Source organism: Lygodium microphyllum, chromosome 2, assembly GCF_053477565.2.
Source record: "Lygodium microphyllum isolate KBCC chromosome 2, Lygodium_microphyllum_v1.1.10, whole genome shotgun sequence".
Classification (NCBI taxonomy): domain Eukaryota; kingdom Viridiplantae; phylum Streptophyta; class Polypodiopsida; order Schizaeales; family Lygodiaceae; genus Lygodium; species Lygodium microphyllum.
In genome coordinates this window covers 148939917-148954371 of record NC_141136.1, presented here as the reverse complement: position 1 = coordinate 148954371, position 14455 = coordinate 148939917, and the positions used below count along the sequence as shown (strand labels likewise).

Here is a 14455-nt window from a genome sequence, read left to right as displayed (position 1 = left end):
TTATCCTTGAGCAAGTAGTCTCCCTTAAGCTGGGGGTTTAAGGGGCAAGCAACACAAGATAAAGAGAAGTGGGAATTGATAGAGAGTAAAGCCAGCCTTCTAATGATTGTAAGCTTGAATCACAACCACCAAGAATCCTTCAAATATGATAATGACTACGTAGGAATGATATTTCCTTATACCTTCCTTGAGTAGAAACGTCAAGCTTTGAGCTTCTTTGGGCGACACCTTCTCCCTTGTCTTGAGCTTCTCCACATAGCTATGGATCCCTCTTTACCTCACAAGCCTCAATGATGAGGCTCCGATATCAACTAAAGAAACTATGGAGGGTATAAGAGAGAGCCATTCATAGTAAGAACATATGCAAGAAAGATGATTAAATTATCCTTGAGCAAGTACATGAATTTATAGCTTTTCAACTTATACACTCTCCCTTCTCTTTGCCTATGGGATACATTCTACATTTTAGGTAGCCGCTTTTGGGATGCAAACTCATCCATCTTATCTATCCCCATGTCTATCCATTCTCTTAGGTCTATTTCCCATACATATGCATCAAATATGCTAACAAGGGGATGATGACATGTTTTTCTCCTTTTTAATTCAAAAAACTAAGCTATTTTGTATTTTGTTGTGTGAGCTATGCCTTTTCTGCTCCAAATATTTTTTTCTTTTTTGCCCTTCTCTATTTTCACAAAAGAAAAATAGTATTTTCTTTTTCCAATCAAAATTCCTCCCATTATTTAATTGAATAAAAAGCTTATTCTCACCTATTTCTCAAGGGTTTAGCACCATTCGCTCCTGATATCAAATCAAGGTACTATACAATTATAAAGTGACTAATTTTTTCAAAGTAAATGCATCTACGTAAAAGATTTTTCTTATTTTAATATTGAACGCCCCCTTTTATTTTTTTGGATTTTCTTATGTATTAATTATTTGAGATAATTTCTATTAAGTACACCTATGTTTCATAGTGTGCAAATGTGCAAATGTGCTAATAGTTCCTATTTCATCAATCAAAACACTTGGTTGATGCCTTTTGCAAATCAATTTAGTTGTTCCAATATTTCACTATTTTTATTAATAACATTTTCACAATGAGCACATCACAAAGTCGATAGCTTTAGATCATGACATTGGCATTTACTACTTTTTTGTGAGTAGTTGGTCACTTCAAAATCAAGTCCTTTACTCTTTCCTTTTTTAGGGATAGTCATCACTCTCCATATTGTGTGGTCTTTCTTCCTCTCTATTATGCTATCATAGTCATCCTTTGTGCTTCTCCAACCACCATTATTTCTCTCTCCTCTCTCATTACCCAAATGTCTCCATATCTTGCATTTCAAATAGTGCCACCCTCATCAAGATGCCAAGGCACACATGTAGGGGCTATTCTATTAGGTTTTTAACTTTCTATTTCTTTCAATCCAATTTGATTTTATCATTCATCACTTTCAATGATTTCTTCTCTATTGTTTCTTTCATTTGTTTCCACATTGTGCACTCACAAGGTATCATTCGTCAAGTGCTTTGAATTGCATTCTCTTTATCTATTGTGTTTACCATCCCTTTGGCTCTCTTCTTTGTCTATTTGGGAATGTTCATATAAAGGCTCCATTAAGGCAACAATTGGGCATTATTAAAACAAGAATCATCAAGAAACACATGCCTTTTTTGAAGATTTCAAATGAGTGAAAATGTCAAACCACTTTGACTAGTAGGATCATGTGGATTAGGAGATCTAACATGACAATCTTTTTAGAGATGATCAAGACCATGAGGATCATCATGTAGATTACCAAGATTGGGAGAATCAACATGAAGATTAACAAGATCATGACATAGATTGAGATGTGGGCCATGATCATACTGTAGTTCATCCCCATATGTTCCCTTTTTCCTTCTCTTTTGAGACATACAATCCTTGTCTCACTCTTATGGCACCCTAAGTGGTCATTCTTTCCAATCTATCCCTTGACCATAAGCTAGATGGGACCAATTGTGCCATCTAGCAAGATTGATGCCATCTTCGACACCTTTTCCATATGCAATTCTATTAGCATTGTTCATCCCCAAACTACTGTGGATCCTCATTCCTCTCCTTCCATAGATTGCAACCCTCTGGGATAGACTCAACTACCATGCCCACTCCTTTCTCTTGTTGAATTATAGTACTCAATTATTGAGCATAAGTGATGCATTTATACCACTATTTATCATTTTTATACCATGTTAAGACATTAGCTCATCAAATGACCCTTGAGATGAGGCTATGGAAGCTATTGTTGCAAATTTCCCCACCATTAGAATTTCATCAATATGATATAGGAGATTGGGATAACTTAACATCCTTTAGTAAGTTTATCTAATCAAAGCATGTGGCTATGATCCTTCAGCATCTTCAATCCCAAGAATATGACATTTTCTAGACTAGTCTCCTTACTTCACATGTGTGGATTACCATCTCATGGGAAGAATTGATCCCAATGTTTGTAGAGTAAGATGCACATCATAAGGAAATAGGTTTACGTGAAGCAAATTTAATGGCTCATGCTTCTGGAGTTTAAAACAAACCTCGGAGTCCTCTTTTCACTTGATTTTGGCAAATAGGATCAATGTGAGGGATTTTCAAAGTTCCCTCACTATGAAAGACATCTCATCCCAGTAAGTGTTTGAAAAAGTATTGGGGGGTTCAAAACCACATGTGCCTAGCCACCCACATTTACTCTGTACTTAGTGTTTGCACACCAAAACACTGTAAGTAATAGCTACCTATCTCTAACACTTTATTCTGTATTCTTACTATGACAATAGAATAAGGGAAGGCAGGTCAATTAGTGATTATTCAAGTTCCCACATATGGTCTTGCTCTCTCTTCTTACTCCAACCTCCATAGCTCTTGCTTCTTACTTCCCCTTGTGCTATCATTCTTACTCACCTTGACACCTTTCAATTGTGTCAAATTAGGCATTTGAGGAGCTTCATCGACTCTTCTTCAACCTAGGAAAGAGAGCTTCAACCAAGCTTCCATGGTAGCTATACCTTCCTCCAACTGAGGTAGGGAGTAGTTCCCCACCTTCTCTAGCTTGTTTTCCACCGCTCAAAGCACCACCTTCAATTAGTAGCAAGTGACCTTGGAAGGTCATCTATAGTAGGGACAAGCACCAAGTAATAACCTGCAATTTTCAGTTCATTTTTATGGGCTGTCAGTGTCTTGCTAACATTAGCCATTGCCTCCCACTACTCATGCTCATTGCCCAGCATTGGGAGATTCTTCCCAACATCTTACACTCCATCTTGGGTATCATTTGGGGTTGATATGATCAGCCATTGATTTAGCATTGTGGACAGACCTAGTGCTCGTAGTTTGGGGTAGCTAACTCTTGAAGATTTATGCTTCTATTATGCTTAATGTTTGCATGTGGCAACATTCCAAATACTGAATGTTTGGTTACTGCGTAAAAGAAAGTGCTCACAGATAGCAATATCCCAATCATAGTTATTGTAGCTGGAGTATCCTATCGACCCAGCTCTGAAGAAATCATTGCTCATCTGGCCTCTCCCAAAAACTGAGAGCTGATCTCCACGACTAGAGGTAAATAAAATACTTTTGCTCATATAGCAGATCTGAATCTACTAATGTAAACATACACTAAATAGTTCCCTATAATTCATGAATAGCCCTCTTTCCCTCCACTTATGACCTGAGGTCTGCACAATTCCCTTCTCGAACTGCCAACTGTCAATGTTCTCAAGCAGAAAGACAGACCTGCTGTCTACTCACCACTAGAAAGATGTTAAACTCCATTAGGCAGCCAGTTTATTTCAGACATCAGTCATGACAATTATGATTTCTTGATCTTGCTTCAGAATGGGGTTGAAGAATCCAATCAAAAATGTTAGGGCAGATGCCCATTCCTGTTTTTCATTCTCACTCAATTGGTTACCATTAGCTACACACTGGGGCTTCCCAGGAGAAATATCTTTTATAAGAAATTGAGTTTAAAGAGAGTATTATATTTTAAACAAAACAACATGACACATACAGTAGAGGAGTAAGCATGCCCCAATGTAACCAATGTGTGTAGAGCAGCAAATAATGTCTACTACGAAAGAACTCGACAAAATGTACTCTACATTCCCTGATATGATAATGTATGACTTAGGATAAAAACAACTGATTTAAGTCGCAAACATAAGAGTGTTCAAAAGACTCTTGTTAAAATAACAAAAAGAGGAGCACTAAGTAAACATGCACCAGTTTCTATGGACCGATTTCTACTAGACTCATCCGTTCATTCCCACATTACAATTCCTCAAGATCTTTGGGGGCCTTCACTGAATTAACATTTTCACATGCAAGTGACATGCAGGCCGAACAACTTCATATCCTCTGACATCTCTTTTGTCATCCCAACATTGACTTATTCACAGTCATACAGTCTGAAATGCTTCAAATTCAACTTCACTGTCATGTTATCCTTGCCAGGACTTGACTATGGCTCGACTGCATCATCTGTTCCAGAAACATGTATGGCCCTTGGTGAATTCTCTGGAGTCTTAAGAACTATGTGTGTTTCGCCTTTGTGGGCATCCACAGCTTCCTTAAATCCTCCTGCTGCAATTGTATCCCTAAATTTGACAGCATATGTCGTCAGGCGATTCTTCTCTTCTGCCTCAGTATTCATGCACGCAAATACAAACCTCTTACTGTCCATGCTAGTCAACTTCATATCAGGGAAAAGCCTTGCATTCAAAAGGAGTTTGTAATTCCCCTTTGCCCACATCAAAAGCCTTGGTCTGTCACTGTTATCTTCAGAAACATTCAGCTTTAATTCACCCTTTCCACGCTCCTTCCATACTCCACCTGCAAATTCATACAGAGTGGCATCTGATGCATAAACTGCCTTTTCATGCTCTTCTCCTGTCTGGAAAGGAATTTGCTGGAACTGAAAAGTTGTCGTGGATTGAGATGCCAGTACAGCTCTAGTCGAGTTACCAGAAGTTGCATTAGAGAGAAAAGAAGAGCCATTGGTGTTCACCAAAGCTGCTGAGGAGCCCGAAAAGTTGCCATTGCTAGCTGCTCTGAAGGCAAAGGCAGACCCCGAATTTGTACCAGAAGCAGAACCAGACCCAAAATTGCTAAAGGAAGCAAAGCCTGAGACTGAGGCAGGAGAAGATGTTCCAGTAAAAGGGAAAATAGAACTAGAATGAACACTTCCAGAAGCTGACTCAGAAAGTGTGGAGACAGCATTCACAGATGAAACATTTTCAGACAATCCAGAAGTGCAACCTTCAGCATTAGCAGATTGATTATCCAGTGCCTGAACTTCCAGGTTGCCCAACTGCTCACCTACAACATTGGAACCTGTTCCACTTTCCAATGTATCGACGCCCTGAGAGACTTCGTCTGATTCTTTCTTCAGTCCATCTCGATCCTCTTCTGCATGCTGCCCTTTATTATTATCAGAATAATCTTCTCCATTATCAGGTACTATCTCACCTCCAACCAACTTAGCCATGCGGCTGTCATCAGAGTTAGTTACAGCATGTGCCCCCTTCTCAGCTGATGAATTTGGCTTGCCAACACCATTGAGCTCTATGGCTGCATCCTTGGCTTTTACAAACCCCTCAGGTCTTTCACTGGCCTCACAAGGGCTATCTCTGACATCAGATTTGCACTGTAGAACCTTTGAACCTCCTTCCTCCATTGAGGAAACAGACACTGGAGCAGCTGGAGCATTCTGTGCAGATGGCGGAACCAAACGGACAGAGGCAAAAGGGTTCGGGCCAGATGCGGCTGCATCAGGAGTGCTCCGCCGCACTTTCACAATCCTGCGAGAGGCCAGAACCTCATCGGAAGCCTTCCGGAAAGAACCAGCCTCTGGAGGGGAAGAATCCTCTCCATCAGACTCTGCACCATCATCCTTGGAGATCTGTCGGGCAGCAGCTCTCTTCTTTGCCACAGGGGCATCAATGCCATCTTCCCCCATTTGCAATTATCTGAGCTTGAAGCTAAACCTACGAGATTAAACTAAAGACCTGTTCAAAAGTATTCGTACTGGCTCGAGGTACCCGGATGGTGGTATTCAAACAAAGAGACGATGATGAATTTTCATGGCTGCAAACCCCTGACTAAGATGTTCCAGATTGTAAATGTAGTTCGGACTAATGAAAGGACAGAAATACTTCCAAACCCTAGCCAATATGTTCTAAATTATAAATGCAGTTTGGACTGACGTAAACACAGGAACACCTGCAAACCCTAACCAACATGTTCTACACTATAAATGCAGTATGGACTAATAGAAAGAGAGGAATGCCTGCCGACCCTAAACGATATGTTCTAGACTACGTATACAGTTTGTTCTAATAAAAACACAGGAATACCTGCAGACGATGGAGGCGCTTCAGTCGCTTCTCCCACAGTCCAGCCGAGGCTACAGCGGCAAACCCTAACGTGGAATGTGTTGTAATTCCTGAGGTTGGATAATCTGACGCTACTGAAACTTAACCTTGAAGAATGGAGCCATGAGGGTCACATAAGATTGATTCAGGACCATGGTCCATGACCTGCTGAGTAGTCTAAGGGTGGAGTCGCCCATGACCCACAACCCAATTTGCTATAAGGTTGATATCCACTCGCACTTCACATATTGTTGGCACCTTTCCTATCATTATTTGGCTAGCTTGATATGCGAATGACCTATGAAGGTAGCTCTCACTAGTCATCCATGTGGATGTGATGAGAAGTATTGATATGAGGAGAGGAATACTCGAAACTTTTTGAAAATTTGGGCCAAGTTTACTGATGCATAAACTAGCGCTAAGTGAAATCTTTTAATAGCATGGTCTAGAAGCACAACATACATAGAGGTTGGCTTTCAAACTAGGGAATCATGCATGCTAGCTCACGAGATCAAGAAAAATGAATTTGACTGCCTCAAATCCATTGCATGCAATGGATCTTGATGTTGTGAACAAGGTCACCATCATTAGACCATAGCTCTATCTCAAGGCCATCAAGTCCTTATCTTAATATCTCTCACCTATTTGAAGAGGATGCAACTTGCCTTCAAAACTAGAATTTGAGTCAAATCTATGGTTTTGTTCTTTTGAGAAAATGCATCATTTGATCACTAAGCTACATGACCTCACGATTGGAAAAGTTGATAGGTAGGCCCATTGTTTCCTTGGAGGAGCAATCATTGGTGCACAGAATTGATGTTGTATGTGTGCGTAGCAAATACCAGAAGGTCCTTAAGAACAAAGAACTCTACAAAACCTTCATAAAAGCAAAAGGGAATTTGCACAACATGAGACCAAAAAGACCAATTGGGTACAATCTCCCCCTATGCCTTGTGTGAGCGCTTCACAAGGCATATATTTATAGATTTATTTATCTTTAAGCTAAAAAATAGCCTACTTTACAAATAGCATGCTTTTGCTTTTGTGTTTGCTTTTGCCCAAATATAGAGTAAGGCATCTGGGGGTCCAAAAGTCGGGCTGTGTCCAAATACAAATATCAAATAATAAAATATTTAATCGAGCACCTATGCATATACAAGATAATAAATATTTTCTCAAGCACTTTAATAAATAAGCACGCTTAAATAAATATTAGTGCCACACCTTTAGTGATAAGGCACGCGCCCATCAAAAATGGTAATTCTACTAGGCATTTAGATAACGCCATCGCCGTCTGCTCTACACATCTACTTAAGCATTCACAATTGTTAGAAAATAATTAGATAAAACTCGACAAAAGTGAATACCTAGCTGTCTTCAACTACAAAACAATTAAATAGGTTGGAACTCTATCCTAACCTTAATTTAATTCGAGTGCGCACTCTAAACTCATAAACGTCCATTAATTTGATATGTATTTTACGGAATCACCTGTTGTAGAATCACCCATGTGCACATTAAATTAATCTGACGCCCGAAAAGGATAGGCGTCCATGTCAACTTCTCGCACAAGGAATTCACCTTGTGTACGAGCCTCATAAATAAATATAATCATGGAATCCACGGTGGAATATGCCTCCTGGTATCATACCCTTGGGGTGGGATAGCTATCGTCCTCAATTACTATTAGCTCAATGTGGAGCAAGCAATGAGGGGTAAGCACTTAGGTCGAGAGCGTGCATCCATTGGGCCTCTTCAACAGCATGATTTTTAAACTTAACCAAATATCTAGAATATCTACGGCCAGTTCTAGTGGTCATAAAGTCAGTGTCTAGAATAGTTTCAGATTCAAGGATTTTAGTTTCTTCTTCTAATAAAGGAGGATTTTCATAGATAGGGTGGACAAGTAATTGGCCTCTAAAAGGTCATAACAAACTGATATGAAAAGTATTATGAATCTTCCAATGTTAGGGTAGTTCAAATTTAAATGCATTATCATTGATCTTGTGAATTATTTTGAAAGGTCCATAACACCTAGGTGCTAATTTAACAACACGGTGTTTCTCAACACTTTGTAATCTTCTCTTTTCAATACGTAACCATACATAATCACCAATATTGAAACTCGTGACTTTTCTTTTCTTATTAGCTTATTTAGTGTATGATTCTAGGCTTTCGCAATCATGTCTTTAACGTGAGCAAAAATAGTAACATGTGTATTGGCAATATCATCGGCAACTTTAACTTTATTTGACAATGATATGATAAGTGTAGGCAATCTATGTCCATAAATGATTTCAAATGGTGCTTTATGCGTAGCTGTGTGTGGTGTATTATTGTATGCAAATTGAAGTAAATGCAAATGTATGTCCCATGTTTGTAGTTTTGAAATTGTGTATACACGTAAAAGATCTAGAATTGTACTACTAGTAGACTACTAGTAGCTTTTGTTTGCCCATTGGTTTCGGGATGGAATGCAGATGAGAAATCAATCTTAGTACCCAAATTAGCAAACAAAGTAGTCCAAAAATTATTATAAAATCTAGAATCATGATCAGAAATAATAACTTTTGGCAAACCATGATTAGTGAAAACAGTCTTCAAAGACAATTGTGCAGCTGGAGATGCAGTTAATGCTTTCTTGCATGGTAGAAAATATGCTTGTTTACTAAATCGATCTTCTATAGTCCAAATCATATCATGATTAGCTTATATATTAGGCAAACCAGTTATGAAATCCATTGAAATATGTTCCCATGGACAGTCAAGAATTGGTAAAGGCATGAACAAACCATATTGCTTACCATGGTGTAGTTTGACTCTTTGACAAATTAAACACTCAGAAACAAAGTTAGAAACATCAGATTCCATTTGCGGCCAATAAAAATCTTCAACCAATGTTCTTAAAGTGGAAAGAATGCCTTTATGTTCTTGATATGGAGGACAATGAATTTCGTGCAACACAAATGATCTAAATTGAACAGTGACACACAATCTTTTCTCATAAAACATAAATCCATCAGAATAAGATAAAGAATCAATTGGAATCCAGCTATTAGCAATTAATTTGTTCCAATTAGCTTGAAAACTGGGGTCATGGTCATAGGTATCCTTCTTAGGAGTAAGGGAATCAAAGGATAGAATGGAAATATTATGGACACTTGGTCTTCTACTCAATGCATCGACAACATTTTCTCTTCCTGGGGCTGATATTGGATAAGTGGATGAAAACTTTGAATGAAGGCATCCCATTTAATATGACAGTCAAAAATTTTGTGGCTGACTAAGAAGATGTTTGATACTTTACTAGTCAGTTTTAATCATAAATTCGAATCCCATCAGATAGTGTTTTCATTGACGTAAAGCTTGAACTACAGCTAACAATTCTTTATCATAGGTGGAATACCTCAACAAAAAAGGTTTAAGTTTGCAACTAGAATAGGCTATGGGATGTGAATCTTACACGAGGACAACTCCTATTCCTCAACATCAATGAATCCATCATTTTGAATGATATTTTTGCTATATCATGCTTGTACTATAGTAATTATGCTTGCTAAATTGAAAATGTAAAGGCAGTTATTTGGTTTCAAGTGGCTATTTAATACTTGGTAAATAGCATATATATACACACACAAAAATTCACATGCTTTTGAGAGTATTGGAACATAAGATTTTCATCATATTTAGGCTTGTTTAACATTGCTTTAGTTGTTATTTGGCTTTGTGGGGTAGTTATGGTTGGCCTCTTTTTGGCTTGCACTTGAGCATATCTTGGTATCTTGATGTGCAAGACATAATGCAACTATTATCATCTTCTTCATCTACTTTTAAAATTTTGTTGTTTAACATTGTAAAATTGAATGGCACCAAATTTTCTTATTGAAAAGAGCAAATATATAATGTATTTTTGTAGAGGAAGCAAGCAAAGCCAATCAAATACAATGGTTTTAAGCTTAAGGGCATGGATGTAGATGTATGGAAAGAAATGGACGAGGTAGCACGTTTTACTATCATGTTGACACTCTCAAAGTTCATCTATTTTAATGTAAAATATATAGCAAGTAGCATATTTGGTGTATGGAATAAGGTATGAGAAAGAAAGTGTTGCTTCACATGTATATTAGTTTAAGAAACTCATTGACATCTGCATTAAGACTTCTATGTCCAACCATGTCAATAGGTTCAGTACCATTTTCAATCAAATTAGAAAATTAGTGCTTGCATGTGGTCTCCTTAGTGTTAATATTGACAGTAGTTTGCTTAGTGAGGAGGTGAATAGAAGGAACAATGCATGTTCAAAGAACTCTAGTGCACTCATTATGAGAGGAAGGTCAAATGCAAGAGGGAACTCTCATGAGAGAGGCAAGTTAGGAACTAAGCCTTGTAGTAAGAAGGATGTGGAATGCTTCTTTTGCAATAGAAAAAAACATATAAAGAAGGATTACTCCAAGTAAAAGAACAAGCAAAAAGGGCAAAAAGCATAATGATAATGATTGCAAAAATGCATGTAAGAGTGATGATAGAGATGTATTGTATGTGTCCTCACTTGGTGATGAATTCTTGGTTGCCATGGATAATGGCATGCCACATAATTGCATTTTGGACTTAGAAGTATCATTCCATGTCACTCCTCATAGAGAGTGGTTCATTACTTATTATGATGTTGGGAGACAAGGATGCATCCATATTGGTAATAGCTATGCATGTGCCATTATTGGTATCAAGGATGTACACTTGTCTTAGCCTAATGGATCTTCTTTTGTCTTATAGAATCTACATCATTTTCTAATCTTGACTAAGTTTCTATTTAGTACTAGATAGCTTGATGATTGTGGTTGCAAGTGATCTTTGGATTGTGATTGCAAACTAAATTGCTTATAAGAAAGGTGCTAATACTAGAAGATCAAATTGCTTGGATTTGGTTCATAGTGATTTGTGTGGGCCTATGCCTATTCTATCATTCGGTGGAGCTTCATATTTGTCACTTTCATAGATGATACCACTAGGAAGGTTTGGTCTTACCCTTCACATAAGAAGAGTGATGGGCTAGATGCATTTCAAAAGTTCTTGGCATTTCAAAAGGAGCCTTGCTCAAATTGGTGAATTTAACCAATTTATGGTGATCTATGAGGGTTTCTAGACTACTAGAGAGATACACATCATATTTTAACTTTATCCTAGTTATATTGGGATGAGATCCTTTTGAGCCAATTTACGGTGGTCTATGAGGATTTCTAGGGTACCAGAGAGTTATACACCATATTTAAAAATTATCCTAGTTATGGATTGGGATGAGTCTTCTCATTATGTTGATGCTATGATTAGGGATGCTAGATATCAAGAAGGCTCTGCAATCATAAATGGATTGTTTTGTGAAAAATGCTACTTGGGAGTTAGTCTGTGCCTAAGGGTTCAAACATGCACTGCCATCCAAAGTGGTCTACAAGTTGAAGGTATCTCCATTTGATACATTGCCTAAATATAAGGCAAGTTTGGTGGTGAAGGAATTTAGGCAAGAGAAGGGGATTGGCTTTGATGAGATCTTCTTACCAATAATCAAGATGACCATCCTTTGTATGATACTTGCATTGGTTGCCAAGAAAGACATGGAGCTTGTTCATATGGATACAAAGACAACTTTCTTTGCATGGAAATTTTGATGAGGATAGTTGTATGCAGCAACTTGAAGGCTTTGTTATGGAAGGTAAGGAACAATTGAAGTGTAAGCTATATAAGAGTTTATATAGTTTGAAATAGGCTCCCATGGAATGGTATCATAAGTTGAATACCCTTATGGAGTCTCAGGGGTACATTAGAAGTGAGATTGATTATTACCTATGCATTAAGAAGGCTATAAATGGTACCCTTATGATCTTGGTTCTCTATATGGGTGGCTTGTTGATTGTTGGAAAGTCAACCATGGATGTGGATGGCCCCAAAGAAAAATTTGCACGAAACCTTTAACATAAAGGACTTGGAGAATGCTAGTCACATTCTCGGCATGCATATTGTGCATGATAGAGGCAAAAATATACTCTATTTGTTGCAAAAGGAATACATTGGGAAGGTATTGGAGTGTTTCAATATAGAGAGGGGAAAGTAAATCAATGCTCAATTGCCTCCATATTTTAAATTTAGTCAAGAGGATAGCCCCAAGTTAGATGAGCAGAAGGCTGAAATGGCCAAGGTTCCTTATACATCCATAGTTGGTACCTTGATGTACACCATGATTGCTACATGTCTAGACATTGCTTATATAGTGGGAGTGATTAGCATGTATATGGTAAAACTTGATAACAAGCATTGGAGGGCAATAAAGGGTATCATGAGATACTTGAATGGCACTAAACTTATGTGCGTGTTCCTTAGAAGAAAGGATGCATATGTTCTTGGATATGTAGATGCTAATTTTGCAAGAAGTGTAGACTCTAGGTCTATTGCATTTTTTGTCTTCACTTTCATAGGTGTAGTGTCTTGGATGTCTCAAGAGGACAGTAGGATAGATAGAGAAGGAAAAATTAGAAGGAGAGAGGGATAGAGAAAGGGGAATAGAGAGAGAAAAATAAAATATTAACGAAGGAAAAAGAATCCACAACCATTTTAGAGCAATGGTCTTGTGTCAAAGGTAGTTATGGTCGCCTTGATGAGATGATGCAGAGTTGATACCCTAAGTAACCACAACTCTAATCCAATATTATTTAATTCATGTCTTATAATCAACAAAGTCAAGAGTTGTTTCTCAAGTCTAAATGAGCAAATGATATGAAGGATGTCTAAATTAATAAATAATTATAAAAATGTTTGACCTAATGTTACCTTTGAATCTCAACAAATGATTAAAAAGGTTAGGAAGCTAAAAGTCTTGTGATTGTAAAATGGATTGTAGTTTATGATTGCTTAATGTCTCTATCAATTGTCTTTACAAAGCAAAAGGTTGAGAAAAGATTGCCTTATGGTTGTGAGCCCAAGGAATTTACCTTGTCATTGGACAAGGGGATGGACTAAAAAATTGATGACAATTGGAATAATATAGCCCATCATGAGATGATACTTGATTCTAGAGGAGTGATGAGGAGCTTAGAGGGGCTCCAAGCTATAAAATGTCTCTTACAACTTGGAACAATGATAAAAATAAGTTGTTTCCTCTAATTATTGATCGATTGATGTGTTGCGAGTATGTTATCATGTAACAAACGATGTGGAACAAGGAAGTAGCTTTTCCAGGTCACCACAATGTGATAGTATAACTTGCTAAAAAAGTGAGCTAGGTAGGTGTGTCAAGTGAAAAGTGGTAAATTGTACACCATGTAAAGCATCTTATAGATACAATCAAATTGAACAAAAAGAAATACAAACACAAGTTGAGGAATTGTTGAATGGAGGACTCATTAGGCCCAATAGTTCACATTTTGGTGCACTTGTCCTATTAGTTAAGAAGAAAAATAATACCTATAGGATGTGCATTGACTATCATGCCCTAAACAAAATCACTGTTAAGAATAGATATCCAATCCCTAGAGTAGATGACCACATGGATAAACTACAAGGGGCCATTGTTTTTAGCAAGATAGATCTCAAATCTGGATATCATCAAGTATGCTTGGATACACCAAACATTTTTAAGACTGCATTTAGAGACTTAAATACATTGAGTACATTCACCAAAATCGCTTCCTAAGAATTCCAAAACTAAGCAGTTTGACTTGAAATCTAGCCTCAATGGCTCCTCAAGTCAAAACACCTATTGAATATAGATGTAGAGTTTGATAATGAGAATAATCCTTAAGCTAGAACGTTTGTTTGACATAGATGTAGAGTTTGATAATGAGAACAACACTCTTTCAAGATGCAGATACCAAGCACGAATGTTGCAAGAGAAGCTTGGATCCTCAACTTCACAAACAAAGCTTGAATCCTCACGCTTCTCACTTGAACCACAAGCTCCCACAAACACTGCTTTGACACCAATTGAGAGGGAAGCAATTGTGGGATGCAAGGTAGAAACAAAGGAGTATAAGTGGATTGAGAGAGAGAGGAAGCA

At 37.7% G+C, this 14455-nt stretch overlaps 1 protein-coding gene across 2 annotated transcripts; it reads right to left on the bottom strand.

The window, feature by feature from the left end:
- Positions 1–4203: 4203 nt before the first annotated feature.
- On the bottom strand, positions 4204–6645 carry LOC148040455 (nuclear pore complex protein NUP50B-like). Of its 2 annotated transcripts, none has more exons than XM_087699509.1 (2): positions 6394–6645; positions 4204–6037 (listed from the first exon to the last, which is right to left on the bottom strand). In XM_087699509.1, the coding sequence occupies exon 2, from the start codon at positions 5994–5996 to the stop codon at positions 4500–4502; it is 1497 nt and encodes a 498-aa protein (XP_087555635.1). In that variant the 5' UTR covers positions 5997–6037; positions 6394–6645; the 3' UTR covers positions 4204–4499. The 2 variants fall into 2 exon arrangements, with proteins under 2 accessions (XP_087555635.1, XP_087555632.1); XM_087699506.1 differs by having other exon boundaries at positions 4204–6024; positions 6394–6643.
- Between the last annotated feature and the right edge of the window lie 7810 nt (positions 6646–14455).

Excerpts from the sequence above, each read along its gene's own strand:
- LOC148040455 (XM_087699509.1), bottom strand. The coding sequence starts at position 5,996 with ATGGGGGAAGATGGCATTGATGCCCCTGTGGCAAAGAAGAGAGCTGCT.